At 31.3% G+C, this 23188-nt stretch overlaps 2 protein-coding genes across 2 annotated transcripts; both read left to right on the top strand.

The window, feature by feature from the left end:
• Window positions 1-4454: 4454 nt before the first annotated feature.
• Window positions 4455-5677, top strand: LOC120577646 (chitinase 2). The gene has a single exon (XM_039829396.1). It carries the CDS (start codon window positions 4543-4545, stop codon window positions 5428-5430), a length of 888 nt encoding a protein of 295 aa, XP_039685330.1. The 5' UTR covers window positions 4455-4542; the 3' UTR covers window positions 5431-5677.
• Window positions 5678-21457: 15780 nt separating this feature from the next.
• LOC25480759 (chitinase 2) lies at window positions 21458-22680 on the top strand. Its single transcript, XM_013586765.3, has one exon. It carries the CDS (start codon window positions 21546-21548, stop codon window positions 22431-22433), a length of 888 nt encoding a protein of 295 aa, XP_013442219.1. The 5' UTR covers window positions 21458-21545; the 3' UTR covers window positions 22434-22680.
• Window positions 22681-23188: the final 508 nt, after the last annotated feature.

The raw sequence follows: 23188 nt of genomic DNA, 5'->3' as shown, positions 1-23188 counted from the left end.
GTGTTAAAATGTAAATTAGTAATTTATTGTGGTTACTTGTGAAAGTTATGAAATCTATAGTATACTTCAAAAGTATAGTATAGTATACTATACTTCCTCCAGATCAATGAAAGTTATGAATGATATTGCAAAATTAACTCTCATTAATAGGGGTGTATCTCCAAAGGTATTGCTACTTGTGAATAGGGGTGTTCAAAATCGAACAAATTCAATAAAAAAAATCGCAAATTGAACCAAATCAAACCGAAACCGTAAAAAACTGCATTTTGTTTCAGATGTATTCAGGGCCAACCCTATGCATAAGCTAGGGGATATGATGGCCTAGGGCCCATGCTGGTACGGGCCCAATTTTTTTAAGGTGGAGGTGTATATAGAAATATATGGTTTTTGAAGGTATATATAGCAAAGTTCACCGAAAGGCCCCACACATTAACATGATGAAGAGCTAGGTTGTAGGTTGTTAATGTTTTTGGCCCAATTTGCTATGTATACGCATGTATAGCACATATTTCTATATACATCCTCCCTATAAAAAAAAAAAATTGGTTGTTCTTAATAATGTGCCAAAAAAATATTATTATCGAAGAAATTTGTAATATTTTTTTAGGCCCTTTGTTCCTAATAATGTGCCTCACTAATATTAAAAATATTTGTGATATTTATTATCCAATAAATTGAGATTATTTTCATAACAAAACAAATTCTATTTTAGTTGAAAATGAGCCTACTAGAAAACTTAATCTTAATCTAGTCTTTCAAAGATTCCAAAATAATAAATTATATCAATATTGTAATGTCAAATTTCTTGAATTGATTCAATGGATTGCATATTTGACTTTAATAATGCAAGATCATGCGAGACGTATTCATAATTATAAAACCGATGTGAGACGCATTTGGGATCATGTGGCCCACTCAACATTTTTTTTTTGTTTTGTTGTTCTTGTTGTTAATAGCTGTATTTGACATACAATGTTTTGAGGTGCTAAAATTTCAGTCTACTTCATAAGTGTTATTGTTCTCTACTTCTACGGTATTTTATTTTGGTTTGCTGTCTATGAAGTGTTTGATTTATTTTCAGATGTTGCCTAAAAAATCATTTATTTGGTAATGAAAAGCGAAATAAAAAACGAAATGAAGAGCTAATAAAAGCACCACAATGAGCGAAAAAAAATTATGATGTATAATGTAAAGGACTCATTTTCTCATATTATAGTTAAGAACAGTACTATATGTATTCATATCGGTTTCTTATTCTTTGGTGTTTTATTAATATATACTGTACTGTATATATATTTCTCCACGAAGGAAAAAATTATTAGACAAATGCTATCCCAAAAGTTATTAGACAAATGTTGTCCAAAAAAATTTTCACTATAAATTTTCACTCAGCTACTCAATACCTTGCCAGCCAACGCCTACATGTCCTTGTATGGAAATGCATTTTCACATCTATATTTTCTCATAGTGTGAATGGGGAGACCTGTCATCATTAAACATTAACTCAAACATACGGCATGCATCGTTGGAGAAGGATGCTACTCTTATCCTCAATTATTGTTAGTAATTATTGATATTACGTAGAGATTGAGATTCTATCCATCAACTTTATTATCAATTATAAACTCCTTTACTTTAGTCACCAAACTAACTTAATATATTTATATTAAGTTCGGTGTTTGATATTTTTTTTTTTTTGCTTTTACACTCCTTGAATCAGAGTCTGATATTTGTATGACGATCATACAACATGTTTCAGAAAACTCAAACATGTATCTCAATTTGTTTTTTGCTTCGATGCACGGTGATCCTTATGTGCGGGGTCTTGTTAATTCAAAGGTAATTGAAATATAGACTTAAATTGGCGTTCCAGTTAGGACTGACAATGAACCGAACTAGCTCGAAAATAGTTCGAGATTCGGTTCGGTAAATAATTCATTGAACTTAATTCATGAACCAAATGAGTCGAACTTGAGTTCAAAATTAAGCTCGTTAAATAAATGAGTTGAACTTGAGTTATGTGTAATTCGACTCGTTTGGTTCACGACACAATATTTTTATTTTTTTTGTTGTTACCCATTGCTATATCAATTATAATAGTTTTAAAGGAAATAATATTCATACTTTTTCATCAAAGGTTTACACTATTGTCACATTTGAAAATGGCTACTTAATTTAAATATACTAGTATGGACACCCGTGCCGAGCACAGACATTAATTTAGACATACTTAAGAGAGAAAATATTGTGTTGTATCAAGTGTCAATTACAGTCCAACACAATATAGAATTGTGAAGATTGAGCAACATATAAGTGAGAAGGCTCAAATTTCAATGTCTTAAATATTTGGTGAAAACGTGCTATCATTCTCACTCGGAGGATTGCACTTTGCCCTATGGCGGCAACCTGTTTCGGTTCGACTTTTTTGGGGATGTAGTCACGAATGCGGAGAGTCTCATACTTGAAGGGGAGATGTTAATGTGCAAGTGTGACTTAAAGTTTCATATTGGATGCAAAAGTAGATATATTGAGCATTGTACAAATGATATGACCCGTATACATAATGCCCTGAGGTTTAGGGTGAATATGTGGTGTCAATCTCACTTATGTTTTTCAGTCAATTTCAATGGGTTTTAGCAGCAAAAAGGAGGAGTATTAGAACGATTGCCTATGATTTTAGGACTTTTGTAAAGTTTTCTATATTTGAATCTGTAATTCTAGTTTTCCTGAAACATAACAATTTTAAGAGATTTTTGAAGTAATTCACGAAGAAATCATGCAAATCGGCAAACCAAGACCACCTGAAGAATTGTCAAGACTTTTGGAAGACCAATAATGAAGATTCAAGAGGTCTCAGGAGACTTCACATAGGGAGGAATTATGTTCCCAAGTTTCAAGAAAAATTATTTAAAGACAAAGACCTAAAAACGACAAAAATCGAAGAAATTGGCCCCATAAGCACACAAGAATGCGCCTAGGGCATAAAAATGCATTACCATGAGCCCAGGGCATATTGCATGTGGTAGCAATAGGATTCCGGAGATAATTTTACCGCTAATGAATTCACTAACATAATAAACATCATCAATTATGTTATGCATAAGCTATGTAATCAACATCACCAATTACATTCTTCAAATCACGTCAAAATGACTATGAATGCATGGACTTCAAGTAAGGACTCGACAATGCATAACTTACCAACACACACACACATATATATATATATATATATATATATATATATATATGGGTTTTGCTAGAAGACACCTTTTAAGAATGTGTCTTTTAGCAAGGCAATACCACTTGGGTTGGCCTAGTGGTATTGGCTTGGAACCTGGGAGTGTGCTCCTCCTCAAGGTCTCAGGTTCGATTCTCTCAAGTGCCAATTTAAGGGGGTTAGTTTAGCAAATAGTGCAAGATTTTCTAACCCTTTATCTTTTATAGCATCAACTTTTAAAAATATCTAACGAGAATTGTTTGAACGAAACGACAATCCATATGGATAAACAAAAAAAGTAAGGAAAATTCTATATGAAAATGACTTTTCTGATGAAGTTAACATTATAACATCAAAATTGTAGTGAGTAACACCCCACTGTTTGTACAGTGGCATCAAAAGTTTGGTCCCCATACTATCATCAATTCATGAGATTAACAAGACTACACTTAATTTAATTTTATACTAGCTTGTTTCAAGTGTAACACCCCACAAAGTGTAACACTTAAGACTATTACATAATATCATCAAAGCTAAAATATGGTTTTAGTCACTGCAAATATGCCTCGTTTTGGTTTTAATCCTTGTGAAAAAAAAATTGTTTTTGGTCCCTGCAAATTTTTTTGTTTTTGTTTTAATCCAGGGACTATTTTCAAAAACAAAAATTTTTGCAGGGACCTTTTTAAAAAACAAAATATTTTGCAGGGACCAAAAACTACAAAATGGGTTCAGTCATCATGTGCCACGTATGCAAATCATCACAAAAATGGGGTCAGGGACTATTTTAAAAAACAAAAAATTTTGCAGGGACAAAAACAAAACAAAAAAATTTGAAGGTATTAAAACCAAAACGAGGCATATTTGTAGGGACTAAAACCATATTTTTGCCTATCATCAAATTTGTTTGCATGTTAAAGATGTCAACGATAAAATAGTACCTGTAAGTCCAAGATGTTGCAAGCATTACTAGATGAATTGCTATTGATCATTAATCACTAATCAACAATTTAAAATGAATCAAACATTAAAATCAAAATTAACTTTTTTAAAAAGGTCCGTTTCCTGACTGCACCGTAAAAACTCCCAAAATGTAATGGTATGACAAATGCAGATGACATCATGCAGATGACATCATTAAGATTTTGAAATCCCCTAACAACCATAGTATATGAACATAAGGTAGATCTAAATGCACATGACATGATACCTAAACCTTATAAAAGGGCATCAAGAGTTGGACACTGATTCCAACAAGCCCAGCCACAACCAAATCTAAACAAAGAAATTAAGTGTAGTCACTCCTCCAAATTCCAACTTTCACAATGTCTCATCTCATCATCGGTGACAATGCTGTTGATCCATTCATTTTTCGAGAATACATTGGCGTGAAGCCATACCCAGCTTCTCTTAATAATTTCCCATATGAAATTATTATCGCCAAGCATTTCCATTTCATTTTAGGCTTTGCCAATGATAGTTACAACGAAGAAGGAAAAGGCACCGGAAATTTTAACGCCAATTGGAATAGTGATTTCTTCGGTCCTCAAAATGTGATGGCTCTCAAGAGAAAGTATCCCCATGTCAAGGTGGTAATAAGCATTGGAGGTCGTGATGCTAACTTTCCATTCTTTCCTGCTGCCAGAGAAGAATGGTGCGGCAATGCCGTAGATTCGCTCAAAGAGATCATCCGATCATACAACGACTGTTCCGTCGAAGATAACATCTTAATTGATGGCATTGATATTTTCTATGACTACATCAATACCAATGAAAATGATTTCTCCAACTACGTTGGGGACGTTATAAATAGACTCAAGAAAGAGGTACGTATCGATGTGGTGTCTATTGCTCCATCCCATGAAACTCATAAACACTACAAGGAACTCTACTTGGCATGCACTGACGATATTAATTGGGTTAACTACCAATTCTACATGCAGCCTATCCCCTCAAAGAACGATTTTCTAAACCTCTTTCTTAATCTTGCAAAAGAATATGATTCTAATAAACTCCTAGTAGGAGGAAGCTCCGATCCAATTGACGCAGATAATTTTAATCCAGACGAATTCGTTGAAGCCTGCAACGATCTCCACAAAACTAAATCGCTCCGTGGAATTTTCATTTGGAATGCTAATGACTCCGCCAACAACGTCCCACCTTTCTACCTCGAGAAAAAGCTACAAGGGGAGTATAAAAGATTGACTAATTAATTACTAGCTCTATGTAGCCGGTAATTAAACTTATAATATCCACTATCTATATGTTTAATTATTCGGGTCATTTATCAAACTAAGGGATGGCTATGACGTTCCTTGCTGTAGTTTGATATACATCTTCTAAATAAGACCCAAAAAAACTTTAATTATTGCATGTGTGTGTTTTGTGTGTCGCACAGGTTAGTTACTTGTGCTATGTACGTTGTTTTAATAATGAATGAATATGTTATTTTTATCTTTATTTTTTTATACTACTACTATATTGAGTGCCCTTTCATGAGTTAATAATAATAAGAAACAGTCAAATAGATATTATGAGTTATTTTATAAAAAAAATTTCTAATAAATTGTATGAAAAAGATAAATTATATAACGTTTTGGTCATTTTACACGTATTAAGAAATGTAATAAATTTAGTATGTTGAAGAGATATTATAAGCTGTTTTACAAAATTGTCTTTAATAAATGATATGAAAAAGATAATTAAAGAATTGAAAAATATTGAGAGAATGATAAATAGTTAAAAGTATAATAGAAAAAGTAATAATAATGTTTCATTGAAACTGTAAAGCGAACTAAAATTTTAAACAATTTTTTTCAAAGCGACTTATAATTTGGGATAAAAATAGTAGTATAGTATGTATCTACATATATAAACCAATAGAACGACAGTGAAGCGACAACAATGTCTATATAACTTTAAAATAAGTATACTACCTATGTCCCTAAATATCGAACTTCTTGGCAAAATCACTAGAATTAAAAAAAAATGATATTAGTATTAAATTTATTTGTAATTCATATTCTTTTTACAATTTTATCCTTTAAGACCGAAAGTTAATTAATGTTTTCAACATAATATTTATTTTTTATCGAAGAAATTTTTTTTAAATAAATAGGAATTTGTTGGTAAGAAAATAATTAATGTTCTTGAAAACATCAAAGGGGACTTATAATAAGTGACAAAAAAAATCTAAAAAGGCTCTTATAATTAAGGATTTGGCTAGCAGCTGTTTATGTTATTTGGAAAGAGAGAAACAGACGAATTTTCCATAAAAAGGAAGAATCTATTCATGATATATACTTCCTTTGTCCCTATTGTAAGCACCCTTCTATTAGATGCAAAAGGTGCTTACATATAGGGACGGAGGGAGTATTTGTAAACAGGTTATGCTTGCAGTTTTCTTGTGGTTGAAATCGAAGTTTATCTCCTTTGATTTTCACTATAATGATTGGAGGCAAAACTCTTTGATGTATCTCTAATCAGCTCTAACTAAATTTTCCTTTCGTCCAAGTTTTTTCTCTCTTTTTTGGATTGTACTTGGATCTTTGATGTCTTCCTAAGTATACCTTGTGCTGGTTGACTCTTTTGATGGTTATATAAATTTCATTTTAGCCTTTTAAAAAAGAAAATTATAATTTGATTGCTGGATAAACAATTAAAGCTCATAACAATGCTTCCACTAGCAATGTTTTTCGAAGTATTAACTTTGGCTTTCAAACAACTTCTTATGAAATTTCAAGTCCATGAATCGAGTCATTTGTGTTTGTTTAATAATGAATTAATCCACTAAATGACTGAATAAAATTATGCATAATTTTCTGCTTGCATGTTTTCAAGTTAAAGTGAGTTAGAAGTTGCATAATGTGTTATAAACCTTTGAGGTCCAATACGTATGGATTCATCCTAAAATCATTTACTACGTTATAAACCCCCACAAAATTCTCAAATAAAAATAACACTGAACCTCCCTGATGTGTTATGATTTATTTGATTGCATAATGTGTTGGAATCTTCATAAAAATGTTGAATAATGTGACTTTTGCACGAGTTTGTTTTGGCATAATGAATATGATAAATAATTTATTAAATTAATCATTTTGCACCCTAATTTAACATTAGTTACTATAATTTGTCCCCAAATGAAATTCTAACTTTTTTTGTTTTTTATTTTGCACCCTAATTTAATATTACTTACTATTATGCATGGCAATATGGGGCGGGATGAGGTCGTGTTTTACCATAGGTAAGCAACATATGGGTGAAGTGTGGTGGGCATGAATAAAGCTTACATGTGTTTTAGGCTTTGTTTGCCAGTTTAAAGGGGAAGGCTTGGGAAAAAAAGAATGAGCAGGTGGAAGAAATTGAGAAAAATAGGAGGGGAGGGCTTTGGGGGGTTAACTTTTCTTCATATTACAAAACCCTCCTCATTGGGGATAATTAAAAAATTGTATTGGAGGAGGGTTTTGGATGGTTTATATGAATTCTTCAAATTTAATCTATGTTGTTATAATATTTTTAAAATTAAAAATATTGTAATCATAAGCATTAATTTATCATTCTTTAAAAAAAAAAAAAAACTACTCTTTAAAAATTTGGAAAGATTTCTCCATTTTCTCTCATATTTTCCATCCGTCAAAGTCTTCCCTCCCTCTTCCCTCCAAACTCCCAAACAAAACCTAAAACACACATGTAAGCTTTATTCATGCACACCACACTCCACCAGAAAAGGAAAGCCAATGATTTGTCAATATTTATTGCCATTATGGAATCCCCTAATTATTCACTTAACCTTGACATGTAAGAAAATAATTTATATTAGTATTGTTGAAAAGTGACTTAAAATCTATTTTCTAGTGATTCTACCATTTTGTGCCCATGTGTACGGTTTTGTGCTCAAGCGTAGGAGATATGCTGGAAACATGTTTTGGGGTTGTTGTTTTGCACCTACATGCAAATGCGCGACTAGGTCTATAAAAAAATAATTTTAACATAATTTTAAGTGTGGAAAAATGTTAATTTTGGGGAACCAAAAGAGATGACTCTTGGGAAAGGGTGGTGCCTTTTGGGAAGAGATTCATGGGATGGAAACACATAAGAGGTAAGATTGAGTGAAACTAGGGTTTACCAAAATAGTAGATCCTTAAAAAAACAAAGTCTAAGGATTGGTTCCTTTTGAGGATAGAAAATATGGTTCAGAAACAACTCTAAACACCTTCGATAGAGAAATCATCGAGTCTCGACCATATGAAGAGATTCGAGAAAATGTTAGAATTAGATTTGAAGACTATTCTTGTAACTCCTTTTGAAATCTTTGTGTAAAGTTAGTCTCATGATTAGTTGAACGAAGAGCTGCTCTCTCCATAGGGTAGGTCGGTATTGGACCGAATTGGGTAAACAATATTGTGTGTTACATTGTTGTTCTTCGATTCAATTGTGGTTTTGCTTTACATTATTGTTAGATATGTTGTTATCGCTTGCTATTGTTTTGGCTTTATTTAACTAAAATGCCTAATGCAATATCATTCTAATATATTAGAATCTTAATTAAAAAAACACGTCAGATAAACTTTTACATAATAGTAATTAACTGCGATGATAAACAAGTTACTAACATAATAAATAGTAAATGACAAGGCATCAAATTATAATTAGAATCATATAATAGTAAGGAAAAGGATTACGAAAACAATGCATCCAATCGTATACTTTGTATTTTTGTTTGAAGACATTAAGTTAAACCAGATTTTGCATTCATATTCAATTGATTTGGAGCTGTGATACTCTCTAAACATGAAATTCCATGATTAGTAAATCTGGAATCCTGTTGGGGGAATATCAACGGTAAAACAATGAAGTATCAATTTGCTTCATTTGTTGCTTGGAGCTGTAGTATCACAAGTATGCTTTGTGTGGCCAGTGTGTTTTGTAGCAAGTGTGAGGTAGAAATAGTACATTGTACTAGTGTGTATACCCGTGCGAGGAAAATTTCTTTTGAATTGAATTAAAAATAAAAATCTTGTGGTCTCACCAATTTATAATCCTGACAATTCTCACTACTATTTAATACGAGAATCACTTAAAATGCAATAGCAATATGAACTCCAAACACTAAGAAAATAATTATTAATAGAACCTAACATAGTCCTTCCAACTGCAGTTCCTGTTTTGCAAAACTGCCGGCAACTCAATCACCACTATAGACCTTTGTTCTCCTCTTGTTTCGCTATGTGGTCTGGAATAAAAATCAAAGAAATGCATAATGTCGACATATCAAGAAGGGTGAAGTTGTTGACCAAGTGACTTCAAACACACAAGAGGGGGTGAATTGTGTTCTTTAGAAAACGATTTAAGATAAGCACTTAAAAAAAGATTTTAACCAAATAAAATAAAGTTCTTATAAAAGGTTTAAATAAATATGAAAATAGATATGGTGAGATAAAATAAATGACAAATAAAGTAAAAGAGATAAAGGGATGAGAGAAAAAGACACAAGAAGTTTATCCTAGTTCGGCCTAAAACACCAAGGCCTACGTCTAGTCCCCAAGAAAAAGCCCCTTGAGATTTTCACTAACCTAGCTTTTAAACGGGATAAGCTAGTAACCTTTACAAGATAGCGAGCACTCTCCAAACAAAACAATCCTTTGTAGAAGAGCCTCTAAACCCAAGAGATATCACCTCTCTTGAAACCTTGGGATCACACCCAATACAAATAAGAATTACAATAATAAATACACCAAATGTGTAGATATAACAAATTGAAGCACAAGAACTACAAGATAAACTATGTAGTATAAAATAGCTCTCAAGATAATAAATTAGCAAGTGTAAAAATAATGAGAGTGATGTAAAAGTATTTTTGACAATGTTTAGTGCAAATATTAGTTCTTCTTAAATGAGCTACACAAAGCATCTATTTATATGCAAAAATGAGAATGAAATTCATTTGAGAATATAACTAGCCGTAGCATGATAAAATCAACTAGCCGTTGGAATGCAATTCTCCCTTTAATGATCAACGGTCACAAAATCAAAAAAAATGTTTCACCATAATTGATTATCCAAAGAGAGTCAATTATGGTTTGAGAAAAAAGACACGTTGAGGCATTAAATAACTGATAATGGATTATGTCAAAATACATACTAGCTGATTATCTCATTGATATGGTAAAGATACATAAAGCCATTTTAATGTGTAGCCATATCATAATCAACTATATGATTTTCCTCAATCAATTATGGACCAAAAGAAAAACGTCCAGGAGCATTTTCTTTGGTGTAATTAAATTATGATTAATTTACAATGATGCTCAAAATATTTTTAATGTCAAAACCAATTATGCAATTTTCAAAATAAATTTTGGCTTCTCATGTAAAAAATAGTTTTCATGCTAAATTAGATTTAAATGAAAATCACTGTGAGTGTATGATTTATTTTCTTGAGAGCTTTTTTAACCACTTACAATAAAGTCCTAACACATATAAAAATAAAACCCAAGACTTGATAACTTGAATTTCTTTTCCGCTTTTTGCATTGTTGCTCTTCTAGGACTTCTTTTGTCAATCATCAAAACTAATGTATTCCTGTCAAGGCATATATTCACAGAAGTCGTGTGAGGGCATGCTGCATAGACATCTCAAAATTCAAAAGCAGACGGTGTATTTGTATTCCATCATAATTAACTTTCTCATCTCTCATTAAGTGATAGGCGTCTCTACATGTATTTTTCTGCAAGTAAAAACATAAGAGATACAATACACAATACGGCTTAATCGCGTAAATGGCTTTCTTTTTTTAAATTAAAAATAACTCTGATACTCGTTTGATATGTATCAATGGCATCGCGTTGTGTAACCTCGTTGATATGTATCGAGTACGATTCACGACCAATTTTCCATGTATCCGTGCTTAAGAGATCCACATACAAAAACTAAAAAGCATAATTTTCCTAAATAACCAAAAACCTTGAGATTAATCCCTTCATTCTACATTCAGATGATTAATCAATATTAGTAGACACAATTTTGAGACGGTTTCTTTGCAGCTGTATGGAGGACCTAGTGGAAAACTACACAAAACAACATCAAACTCAAACATAAAGACTGTACCACTTTTAAATCCCAAATCAAAGTAAATTATGACTTTCAGGTGACCAAATTGCTAAAAATTGGTAGAAAAATGTGTACATTTATACAACTAAAATATTTTACACACAGAAGACTTAATGCAACCATATATAGAAGATAATAATGTAAAAAGGCTTAAATATACTTTTCATCCCTGTAATTATAGGCCGTTTGATTTTTCATCCCTGAACTTACTAATCCTTCCATTTTGCCCCTGTAATTACTAATCATTTGAAAGTTCGTCCCTCTTCCCGGATAATCACTGCCACGTCATCAAATTAGCAAAATGACATGGGAATTGACAAAAATACCCCTGACTTATTTTTAAAAATCTGAAAATAATTTTAAAAAATAAAAAAAATATAATTTTTTGAAATATGAAAAAAATATAAAATTATATAATTTTTTAAAATCTGAATATATAATTTCGAAAATTATTCAAAAATTTGATTTTTTTAAAAATCATAATAATAATTTCGAAAAAATTTACGATTATATAATTTTAAAAAATATATTTTTTGAAATATGAAAAAAAAATGGAAAATTATATATTTTTTTAAAATCAGAATATATAATTTCGAAAATTATTAAAAAATCTGATTTTTTTTAAAGATTTTTTTAAAAATCAGAATATTAATTTCGAAAAAATCTGATTATATATTTTTTAAAATTATGTGAAAAATTATTTCATTTTTTTTCGAAAAAGTTATTTTCAAAATATGTTTAGAATTTTTTTATTTTTTAAAATTATTTTCAGATTTTTTAATTTATAAAAACAATTTTCAGAATTTTAAAAATAAGTCAGGGGTATTTTTGTCAATTCCCATGCCATTTTGCTAATTTGATGACGTGGCAGTGATTATCCGGGAAGAGGGACGAACTTTCAAATGATTAGTAATTACAGGGGCAAAATGGAAGGATTAGTAAGTTCAGGGATGAAAAATCAAACGGCCTATAATTACAGGGATGAAAAGCATATTTAAGCCATGTAAAAAACACCAAAACTTCTTTCAGAAGAAAAAAAATGTCAACAACACCAAAACTTCATTAGCTTCTATTTTCACACAATCAATAGTAACTTGTTAGAAAAACTTCCGTTTCCTTAACTTCTATTTTACACAATGTTTCACTACTCCTAAGCACACCTTTCATTACTTGCCAAAACACCCTTTCCAACTCATTTACCTGTGATCAGTGAGCACAAAGACCCTTTCCCATTCATATGCTTCTTCCTTGATGTACCTCCACCTATACACTACAAGAAAATTTGTAATTTGCTACGACATTTTTGTGGTTAGCTCGTAGCTAATTTCAAGCGAACGTGGTTACGTATAGATATGCTATGAAATAGCTTTTGAATTGGCCGTAGCATGGATTGAGAGAAAAGCTTGCCAAGAAAATCATTCTTAGTAAATCCTAATAGAAAAATTTCCTAGCAAACACTTGGTTAATCCGTAGCAAATAAGTATTCAAATTGTATTTTACGTAGCAAGATAACTATGACTTATCATAGCAATTTTTCAACAAATCCATAACACATAGCCAAGACTTATCATGGCAATTTTGTAGCAACTCTAAATCAAAAATTTAAAATCAAATTTAAAGATCCTACCAATTATGAGGTTTTTACCTTTTTATTTAATTAATATATTTAAATCACTGCCAATCAATTAATAAGCAGCTTTAGTGTAACACACGAGAAATCCAAAACAAGTATTGCATAATAAATTATGTAATACAATAAATAATCCAATATTAAGGTTATACAAAATATATTTTTTTCAAATTAGGCTATACAATAATAATCTAGTATGAGGACTAAAAGAAATATTAATAAAGTTTACAATTCTCTCAGTGAAAACAAGTTGCCCCAGAAGATATGCCATAGGGGACCTAATCCCTTCTGCTCTTGGTCTGCAATAATAGACAAAGAAGCTTTCAATTCAGTGGAAATAAAAAGTAATAAACGTACATAAAAACTATATAGTATCTTATAATTTATCTCTAAAATACCTGTGCTTTCCAAGATGTTAAACACACCAAATAAAATCTGTCAAGAGACACATGTCCACTGCTCTCTAGTAATACATTTTTGGCTTCAAATTTCTTTTATATACCTTGTGAATTTTCACCAAATAATATCATATGTCATAATGTTGCTCTAGTTTTTGTGTATATGTAAATCATATTTTCAGTGATAAAAAGAAAAGGATGATATGATTACTACCAGGCCAATTTATAACACCTTATATTGATCATGTCATGAGTGTTATTGACTAATATGAACATAAAATCAATTATCATCACAATCATTAGTCCATGTCAGTAACATGAAAGTAATAAATCACAAGTTGCTAATATTGTTGAAGACCTTCTTCATATTTATTGTTTTAAAATAACAATTTGAGTCCTTGTTCAGACCTCGTAATCATAGTTGCTCTTTTGCAACGGATAACACTTGTGTACCATTAAGGTACGATATATCATTGGCCAATTAGAGTGTGCCACCTACCAATATTACTTTATAAATATTTTATTTGATATATTTTTTAAAAGGATACGCCACGTGACAGACCCTAATTGGCCAATAGTATATACCATTGGTACCTTAATGATACACAAGTGTTATCCCTTGTGCAACATAATAATCGTCATGTAGTAGAAAATCACTGTTAGGAAACATGATATCCAATGAAGGAATGAGAGAAAACTCAAATAATATTTCTATTGATGATAAAAGTGAATATTACAATGATAAGAGCTACCTTCTAATGAGGTGGTTACAAGTATATATACTACTACAAACTAGTATCTAACATATATCTCTAATAGTCCCCCTCAAGTTGGAAGGTGTTCAAAACACTTCCAATTTGAAATGAGAAAATACAAGGAAATACATCAAGCAAATGAAAATACAAGGTAAGATGCCGGAAATACATCGGCCAAGAGCATAGCAACAACCAAATGCTTATCCAACAAGAGGAAACCACAACTCAGACCACTTGGAGGAAGAAGCAACAAACCAACGCTTAACCACCATCCGGTGGAAGCCAACATCGACAAAGCCATAAAAGACACAACGCTTAACCATCAAGAGTTCTCAATAACTCAAGACAGAAGCACAAGAAGAAGAAGAAGAAGAAGAAGAAGACTTTTTAGCTCTTTTGAGCTGACTTTTTTTTTCTTTCAAAAATGTCATTAATTTTCAATAAAAATAACACATGTAACAAATAGATAAGAATAATTACCTTTAAAAAAAAATAGATAAGAATAAATTTAAATATTAAAAAAATGTAGCAAACACGATATGAATATATAAACGTATAGATTTTTTCCTTTATCATTTAAAAAGAGTAACAAATTAGATGAGTATATTTATACTTACTTTTTCATTATCTCAATTATACCCCTAAACAACTTTGTATAAAAAAGATTGTTGTTTGTGTCTTTAAAAAAAACAATTTAGATTATATTTTGTTTTTTTATATTGTTGGTGTCATTGAAATAGATAATCATGGTTAGTTTGATTTGTTATAACTTTTTTTTTTAAAGAAGATTTGTTATAACTTGAAAGCAACAAACATTTATATATATAAAAAAAAAAAAACGTTCATAATTTTCAAAAGTTGACGCAATAAAAAGAGTGGTGTGTGTGTAATTACGCTTCTTTCCTTCTGCTGGCATATGAAGGCAAATCATCCGAGTTTTACTTTCAATTACCATACATGGTGGATAAATCCTCTTCTTTGTTTGGGACTTCTCATTTAACAACAATTTCATTTTTGTTTTTTTACGCGTGCCTTCATTGTGGCTTTATCGCTTCGATTCTTAGTTTGCTGATGTAACAAATATTTTTATTCCTTAACTTTTTTTTGGTACTACTTGTGCTGAAAAGACTAAGATGTTTGATTAATATATATTTCATTTTAACTTCTTAAAACATCAAACAATTAATAATTACTAACAATAATTGACGATAATAGTAGCATCTTTCTCCTGCCGTGCAAGCCGTGTGTTTGAGTCAATGCTTGATGCTAATTTTAGGTCTCCCATTTACACTATGGGAAAATTCAGATGTAAAAATGCATTTTCATACAAGGACTATAGTGGTGATATACATACACATTGAATAATATAGCTTTCAAAGGGTAGAAAAATTATTGCATCTGATCCAACCTATCTTAACTTATGTTTTAAATTGTAATAAATAATAAAATAATATCTTTATTATTATTGTGTATGAACAGATATAAGTGCAGGCCTTTGTTAAGATGATGGAGGAATACAAAAGAGTAGACTTCTATTGGTCTTCGTCTTCCCCACACGTATTGCATTTAAGCTAGCAGCTACCACGTCATAAGCTAGTAACTTCGTGTGATTGTGACAATACTCTTTACACACTTTGAGTTTTGGGAAAGATGAGAAAGAAGGTTGTAATCTGTTGTCGTGTGAGTGCAGATATGGATTTCCAGTGTGGTTTCTAACACTAAATTATTGACATTAAACTGTCGTAGGACCAACAATAATAATTATATTTTGTTTTTAATACATTAACTTTGTTCTTGATTATATACTTGTGGATTTGTTAGGAAAAATGGTACATCTAAATAAACATGTGGATTGATACAAAACAATGAAGAATGTCATGGAATGGGGGGGGATCAAGACCAAAACTGCACCACGTATACGCAACAACATTCAAGAATGCACACTACCGACAAGTTTAGTTGAATAACGACAATTAGTGTTAATTTTGTAAGCCACGATGTTAGGACAATTGAATTACATGTTATGTTACTTTATCTATAAATATGACATGTAAATTTTTAATTAGACTTTCATAATCAATCTAACTATTATTTTACTCACAATTAACCTTTTTGCCTTTTATTTACTTGTGCTATGGTTAGTTCATTAATTCTCGACAATTCAACACTCTGCTCGCGATTTATCCTTATTTAATTGTTCAGGTCAACAACTATACCTACATACATATTATCCACCCAATAAGATTTTTAAGTCTGCAACGAGAATTGAATTTGGGTATTGATTTGTCCGGTGAGAACAATTGAGTGGCAACGGCGACAAAGAGAGTTATGAGGCTTCGCGGTGGAACGAAAGGTGCTTACAAACATGTTAGCACTCTGACGCTCAAGTCACTAAAGGAACTGAGAAAGAGTGTGTAGAAAATGTTATGAAAAGTGATGTGTACCTTGTGGGTGAAATAAATTCACCCATATATAGGCGCGCGTTGGTCATAGCCGTCTCCGAGTTATACAGCGTGTGATTAGTATAATACCCTTAAACCCCAATGCAATAATTTATGCAAAATAAATCATTTATTCAAAAGAGTTTTAGATCTCGTATACCTTCCTTATTCTTCGGAGTTTTATTTATATATATTGTATATTTTTTTAATCATTAATATATACTATACAAGTAACCACAATTTGGCCCTAGGCCGTCGCATCCCCTAGCCTATGCCTTGGGTCGGTCCTGAATACATCTAAAACAAAATGCAATTTTGAACAGCCCTATTCACAAATAGCAATATCTTTGAAGATACACCCCTAATAATCAGAACTAATTTTGCAATATCATTCATAACTTTCATTGATCCGAAGGAAGTAGAGTATAATATATTGTACTATACTTTTGAAGTATAGAATAGATTTCATAACTTTCACAAGTAACCACAATTTGATATTATATACTATACTTTTTCCGGTCTCAAATGTAACCAATTTTTCACTTTTTAGATTCATTTAATAAATTATGTATGTGGTTCATATTATAGACCACATACATCATTTATTTAATGAATCTAAAAAGTGAAAAGTTGGTTAGATTTGTGACCGGATAAAGTAGGATATAATATAATAGAGGGAAATCATAACCGGTGCCCCAGGGCATGGGTTAAGCATATGAAAAAAGAAATTATATAATAATTAATGCATTGAAATTGTGTAATGAATTTATAATAAAGTCAAAAACAGTTTCCTTTTACGATAATAGTTCTCTTTTATGATATGATTAATCAGTGTCCCGGAAACTCCGGTTAGCAGGACCCATAATATAATATAATATAATAAAAGAGTAAATGTTACAAAAGTGTTAAAATAAGTTATGTTAGCATGCTAGTCACCGGAGGAATCCCTATATGTGTAGTTGGAATCGTTGGTGTGTTGACTTAAATGAGTTATTCTTTTTGATAAGTGCTTTAAATAGTTTCAACGTACACAGGCTATTTAATGTGTACTTTCTTCGGCTATTTAAGTGTGTTAAAATGTAAATTAATAATTTGTTTCTTATAAAAAGGACCGGAGGAAGTATATTATATAATATCAAATTGTAGTTACTTGTGAAAGTTATGAAATCTATACTATACTTCAAAAGTATAGTATAGTATACTATACTTCCTCCGGATCAATGAAAGTTATGAATGATATTGCAAAATTAACTCTCATTAATAGGGGTGTATCTCCAAAGATATTGCTACTTGTGAATAGGGGTGTTCAAAATCGAACAAATTCAATATAAAATATTGCAAATTGAACCAAATCAAACCGAAACCGCAAAAAACTGCATTTTGTTTCAGATGTATTCAAGGCTGACCCTAGGCATAGGCTAGGGGATGTGATGGCCTAGGGCCCATGCTGGTAAGGGCCCAATTTTTTTAAGGTGGGGGTGTATATAGAAATATATGGTTTTTGGAGGTATATATAGCAAAGTTCATCGAAAGGCCCCACACATTAACATGATGAAGAGCTAGGTTGTAGGTTGTTAATGTTTTTGGCCCGATTTGCTATGTATACGCATGTATAGCACATATTTCTATATACATCCTCCCTATAAAAAAAAAATTAGTTGTTCTTAATAATGTGCCAAAAAAATATTATTATCGAAGAAATTTGTAATATTTTTTTAGGGCCTTTGTTCCTAATAATGTGCCTCACTAATATTAAAAATATTGGTGATATTTATTATCCAATAAATTGAGATTATTTTTATAACAAAACAAATTTTATTTTAGTTGAAAATGAGCCTACTAGAAAACTTAATCTTAATCTAGTCTTTCAAAGATTCCAAAAAAATAAATTATATCAATATTGTAATGTCAAATTTCTTGAATTGATTCAATGGATTGCATATTTGAATTTGATAATGAAAGATCATGCGAGACATATTCATAATTATGAAATCGATGTGAGACGCATTTGGGATCATGTGGCCCACTCAACATTTTTTTTTGTTTTGTTGTTCTTGTTGTCAATAGCTGCATTTGACTTACAATGTTTTAAGGTGCTAAAATTTCAGTCTACTTCATAAGTGTTATTGTTCTCTACTTCTATGGTATTTTATTTTGGTTTGCTGTCTATTAAATGTTTGATTTATTTTTAGATATTGCCTAAAAAAACATTTATTTGGTAATGAAAAGCGAAATAAAAAACGAAATGAAGAGCTATATGTATTCATATCGGTTTCTTATTCTTTGGTGTTTTATTAATATATACTGTACTGTATATATATTTCTCCACGAAGGAAAAAATTATTAGACAAATGCTATCCCAAAAGTTATTAGACAAATGTTGTCCAAAAAAATTATTAGGGAGATGCACTATAAATTTGCACTCCAATTCTATGATATGTCCATCTTTCATGATTGTCTAATTATATGATATGTTCATCTTTGATTGTTCAATATTCATTCATGCTAACTGTATGCCATCATTCATTATAAATTTTCACTCAGCAACTTGGTACCTTGCCAACCAACACTTACATGTCCTTGTATGAAAATGCATTTTCACATCTACATTTTCCCGTAGTGTGAACGGGAGACCTGTCATCATCAAGCATTGATTCAAACATACGGCGTGTACTGTTGGAGAAAGATGCTACTATTATCCTTAATTATTGTTAGTAATTATTGATATTACGTAAAGATTGAGATCCTAACCAGCAACTTAATTATCACTGATAAACTCCTTTACTTTAGTCACCAAACTAACTTAATATATTTATATTAAGTTTGGTGTCTGACACTCGTACGACACTTGTCAGATCAACTCAGTTCGGTGTCCCAAAAGTTTATTATTATGTTTTACTTTTACACTCGTTTAATCAGTGTCTGATATTTGTATGACTGTCATATAACATGTATAAGAAAACTCAAACATGTATCTCAATTATTATTTTTTGCTTCGATGCAAGATGATCCTTATGTGAGGGATTTTGTTAATTCAAAGGTAATTGAAACATAGACTTAAATTGACGTTCCATTTAGGACTAGCAATGAATCAAACCAACTTGAAAATAATTCGAGATTCGGTAAATAATCCATTGAACTTAATTCGTGAACCAAATGAGTCGAGCTTGAATTCAAAATTAAGCTCGTTAAATAAATGAGTTGAACTAAAGTTATGTGTAGTTCAACTCGTTTTGTTCATGAGACAGTATATATATTTATTGTTGTTACCCATTGCTATATCAATTATAATAGTTTTAAAGGAAATACTATTCATACTTTTTTTCATCAAAGGTTTACACTAATTGTCCGATTTGAAAATGACTACTTAATTTAAATCCTATTAGTATGGACATCCATACCAAGCACGGGCTAGAATTTAATTAGTAATACTTAAGAGATAAAATATTGTGTTGTATCAAGTGTCAGTTACAGTACAACAAATATAGAATAGTGAAGATTGAGCAATATATAAGTGAGAAGGCTCATATGTCAATGTCTTAAATATTTGGTGAAAACGTGCTATCATTCTCACTCGGAGGATTGCACTCTGCCCAATGGCGGCAACCTGTTTCAGTTCGACTTTTTTGGGGATGTAGTCACGAATGCGGAGAGTCTCATACTATAAATACTAGCCTTCCTCATTCATAATTTGTCGTTCAGATCTGTGGCAGTTCGAGAGGAAGGCTACTTTGGAGCTTCATGAAAGAAGCTATTTTCTCCTTGATTTTCTAGGGTATGTTTTTATCTTTAGTAATTTGTTTTTAGTTACCATGTGTAACTAATTCTTTTGAGGTTAGAGTTCTAAGATAAATCTCTGTTTATTTTTGTTGGATATTTATTTAATTTACTGTCGTTTATATTTTATTTATTCTTTTGGTCACTATTAAGTTTTATTAGGAAGTAGTTTATTTCTGTAATAAGTGCAACCCTAGATTAGGTACTTAGGTTGTGATAAGGCCTAATATTTCTATCACTAACTGGATGTTTATATCTTGATATTTATATCCTTTTACTAATAACTATTATATCTAGGAAGTAAGTGATTATCAACTAGCAAAGATACTGAAAAGATTTTTGACCCTAGACGTAGGTACTTAGTAAGTGAAACTATTAAGACTGGGTGGGCTCCTATCAAACCTATGAATTAACTAGTTTGTAATTAGGGAAATAAGTTGTAGGCTAATAGAACCATTCTCTTGAAACCCTTAGTAAGGTAGACATAAATTAAGGCTGCCTGTTTATATACCTAAGTAAGCGTAGAGAGAGTGTGTTATGAGTGTCCGAAGATTCATAGATGGACAGACCTAAGGGAACCTTGCCCTTCATTGCCTTGGGAAACACTTGAAATTACCTTTGAATTAGCAAAACCCTGCACGTAAGGACCACCGTGCGATCAACATGTGCAGTTAGCCATCGGAGGGATAAACCAAAATAGGTTATTAACGTCCCAACAGCCTCATCACTTGTATAGTCAATGTAAGAGAAATAAATGCGACATTACTGTTATATAATATATCCAACAATATAGACAAGGGGATTCGAAGAATACTAACCGCTGCTTACTTTTCCGCAACCAAAAACAGGTAACTTGCTCTGTTGCAAATTGATAAAAATTGCAAGACTTTCTAACCGTTTATCTTTTATATCATCAACTTATAAAAATATCTAACGAGAATTGTTTGGACGAAATGACAATACATGTGGATAAACATAAAATGTAATGGTATGACAAATGTAGATGACATCATGGAGATGACATCAATAAGATTTTGAAATCCCCTAACAACCATAGTATATGAACATAAGATAGATTTTTAATGCACATGACATGATACCTAAACCTTATAAAAGGGCATCAAGAGTTGGACACTGATTCCAACAAGCCCAGCCACAACCAAATCTAAACAAAGAAATTAAGTGTAGTCACTCCTCCAAATTCCAACTTTCACAATGTCTCATCTCATCATCGGTGACAATGCTGTTGATCCATTCATTTTTCGAGAATACATTGGCGTGAAGCCATACCCAGCTTCTCTTAATAATTTCCCATATGAAATTATTATCGCCAAGCATTTCCATTTCATTTTAGGCTTTGCCAATGATAGTTACAACGAAGAAGGAAAAGGCACCGGAAATTTTAACGCCAATTGGAATAGTGATTTCTTCGGTCCTCAAAATGTGATGGCTCTCAAGAGAAAGTATCCCCATGTCAAGGTGGTAATAAGCATTGGAGGTCGTGATGCTAACTTTCCATTCTTTCCTGCTGCCAGAGAAGAATGGTGCGGCAATGCCGTAGATTCGCTCAAAGAGATCATCCGATCATACAACGACTGTTCCGTCGAAGATAACATCTTAATTGATGGCATTGATATTTTCTATGACTACATCAATACCAATGAAAATGATTTCTCCAACTACGTTGGGGACGTTATAAATAGACTCAAGAAAGAGGTACGTATCGATGTGGTGTCTATTGCTCCATCCCATGAAACTCATAAACACTACAAGGAACTCTACTTGGCATGCACTGACGATATTAATTGGGTTAACTACCAATTCTACATGCAGCCTATCCCCTCAAAGAACGATTTTCTAAACCTCTTTCTTAATCTTGCAAAAGAATATGATTCTAATAAACTCCTAGTAGGAGGAAGCTCCGATCCAATTGACGCAGATAATTTTAATCCAGACGAATTCGTTGAAGCCTGCAACGATCTCCACAAAACTAAATCGCTCCGTGGAATTTTCATTTGGAATGCTAATGACTCCGCCAACAACGTCCCACCTTTCTACCTCGAGAAAAAGCTACAAGGGGAGTATAAAAGATTGACTAATTAATTACTAGCTCTATGTAGCCGGTAATTAAACTTATAATATCCACTATCTATATGTTTAATTATTCGGGTCATTTATCAAACTAAGGGATGGCTATGACGTTCCTTGCTGTAGTTTGATATACATCTTCTAAATAAGACCCAAAAAAACTTTAATTATTGCATGTGTGTGTTTTGTGTGTCGCACAGGTTAGTTACTTGTGCTATGTACGTTGTTTTAATAATGAATGAATATGTTATTTTTATCTTTATTTTTTATACTACTACTATATTGAGTGCCCTTTCATGAGTTAATAATAATAAGAAACAGTCAAATAGATATTATGAGTTATTTTATAAAAAAAATTTCTAATAAATTGTATGAAAAAGATAAATTATATAACGTTTTGGTCATTTTACACGTATTAAGAAATGTAATAAATTTAGTATGTTGAAGAGATATTATAAGCTGTTTTACAAAATTGTCTTTAATAAATGATATGAAAAAGATAATTAAAGAATTGAAAAATATTGAGAGAATGATAAATAGTTAAAAGTATAATAGAAAAAGTAATAATAATGTTTCATTGAAACTGTAAAGCGAACTAAAATTTTAAACAATTTTTTTCAAAGCGACTTATAATTTGGGATAAAAATAGTAGTATAGTATGTATCTACATATATAAACCAATAGAACGACAGTGAAGCGACAACAATGTCTATATAACTTTAAAATAAGTATACTACCTATGTCCCTAAATATCGAACTTCTTGGCAAAA

Source organism: Medicago truncatula, chromosome 8, assembly GCF_003473485.1.
Source record: "Medicago truncatula cultivar Jemalong A17 chromosome 8, MtrunA17r5.0-ANR, whole genome shotgun sequence".
NCBI lineage: Eukaryota > Viridiplantae > Streptophyta > Magnoliopsida > Fabales > Fabaceae > Medicago > Medicago truncatula.
The sequence above is the reverse complement of the archived record's forward strand: the minus strand, read 5'-3'. Positions and strand labels throughout refer to the sequence as shown.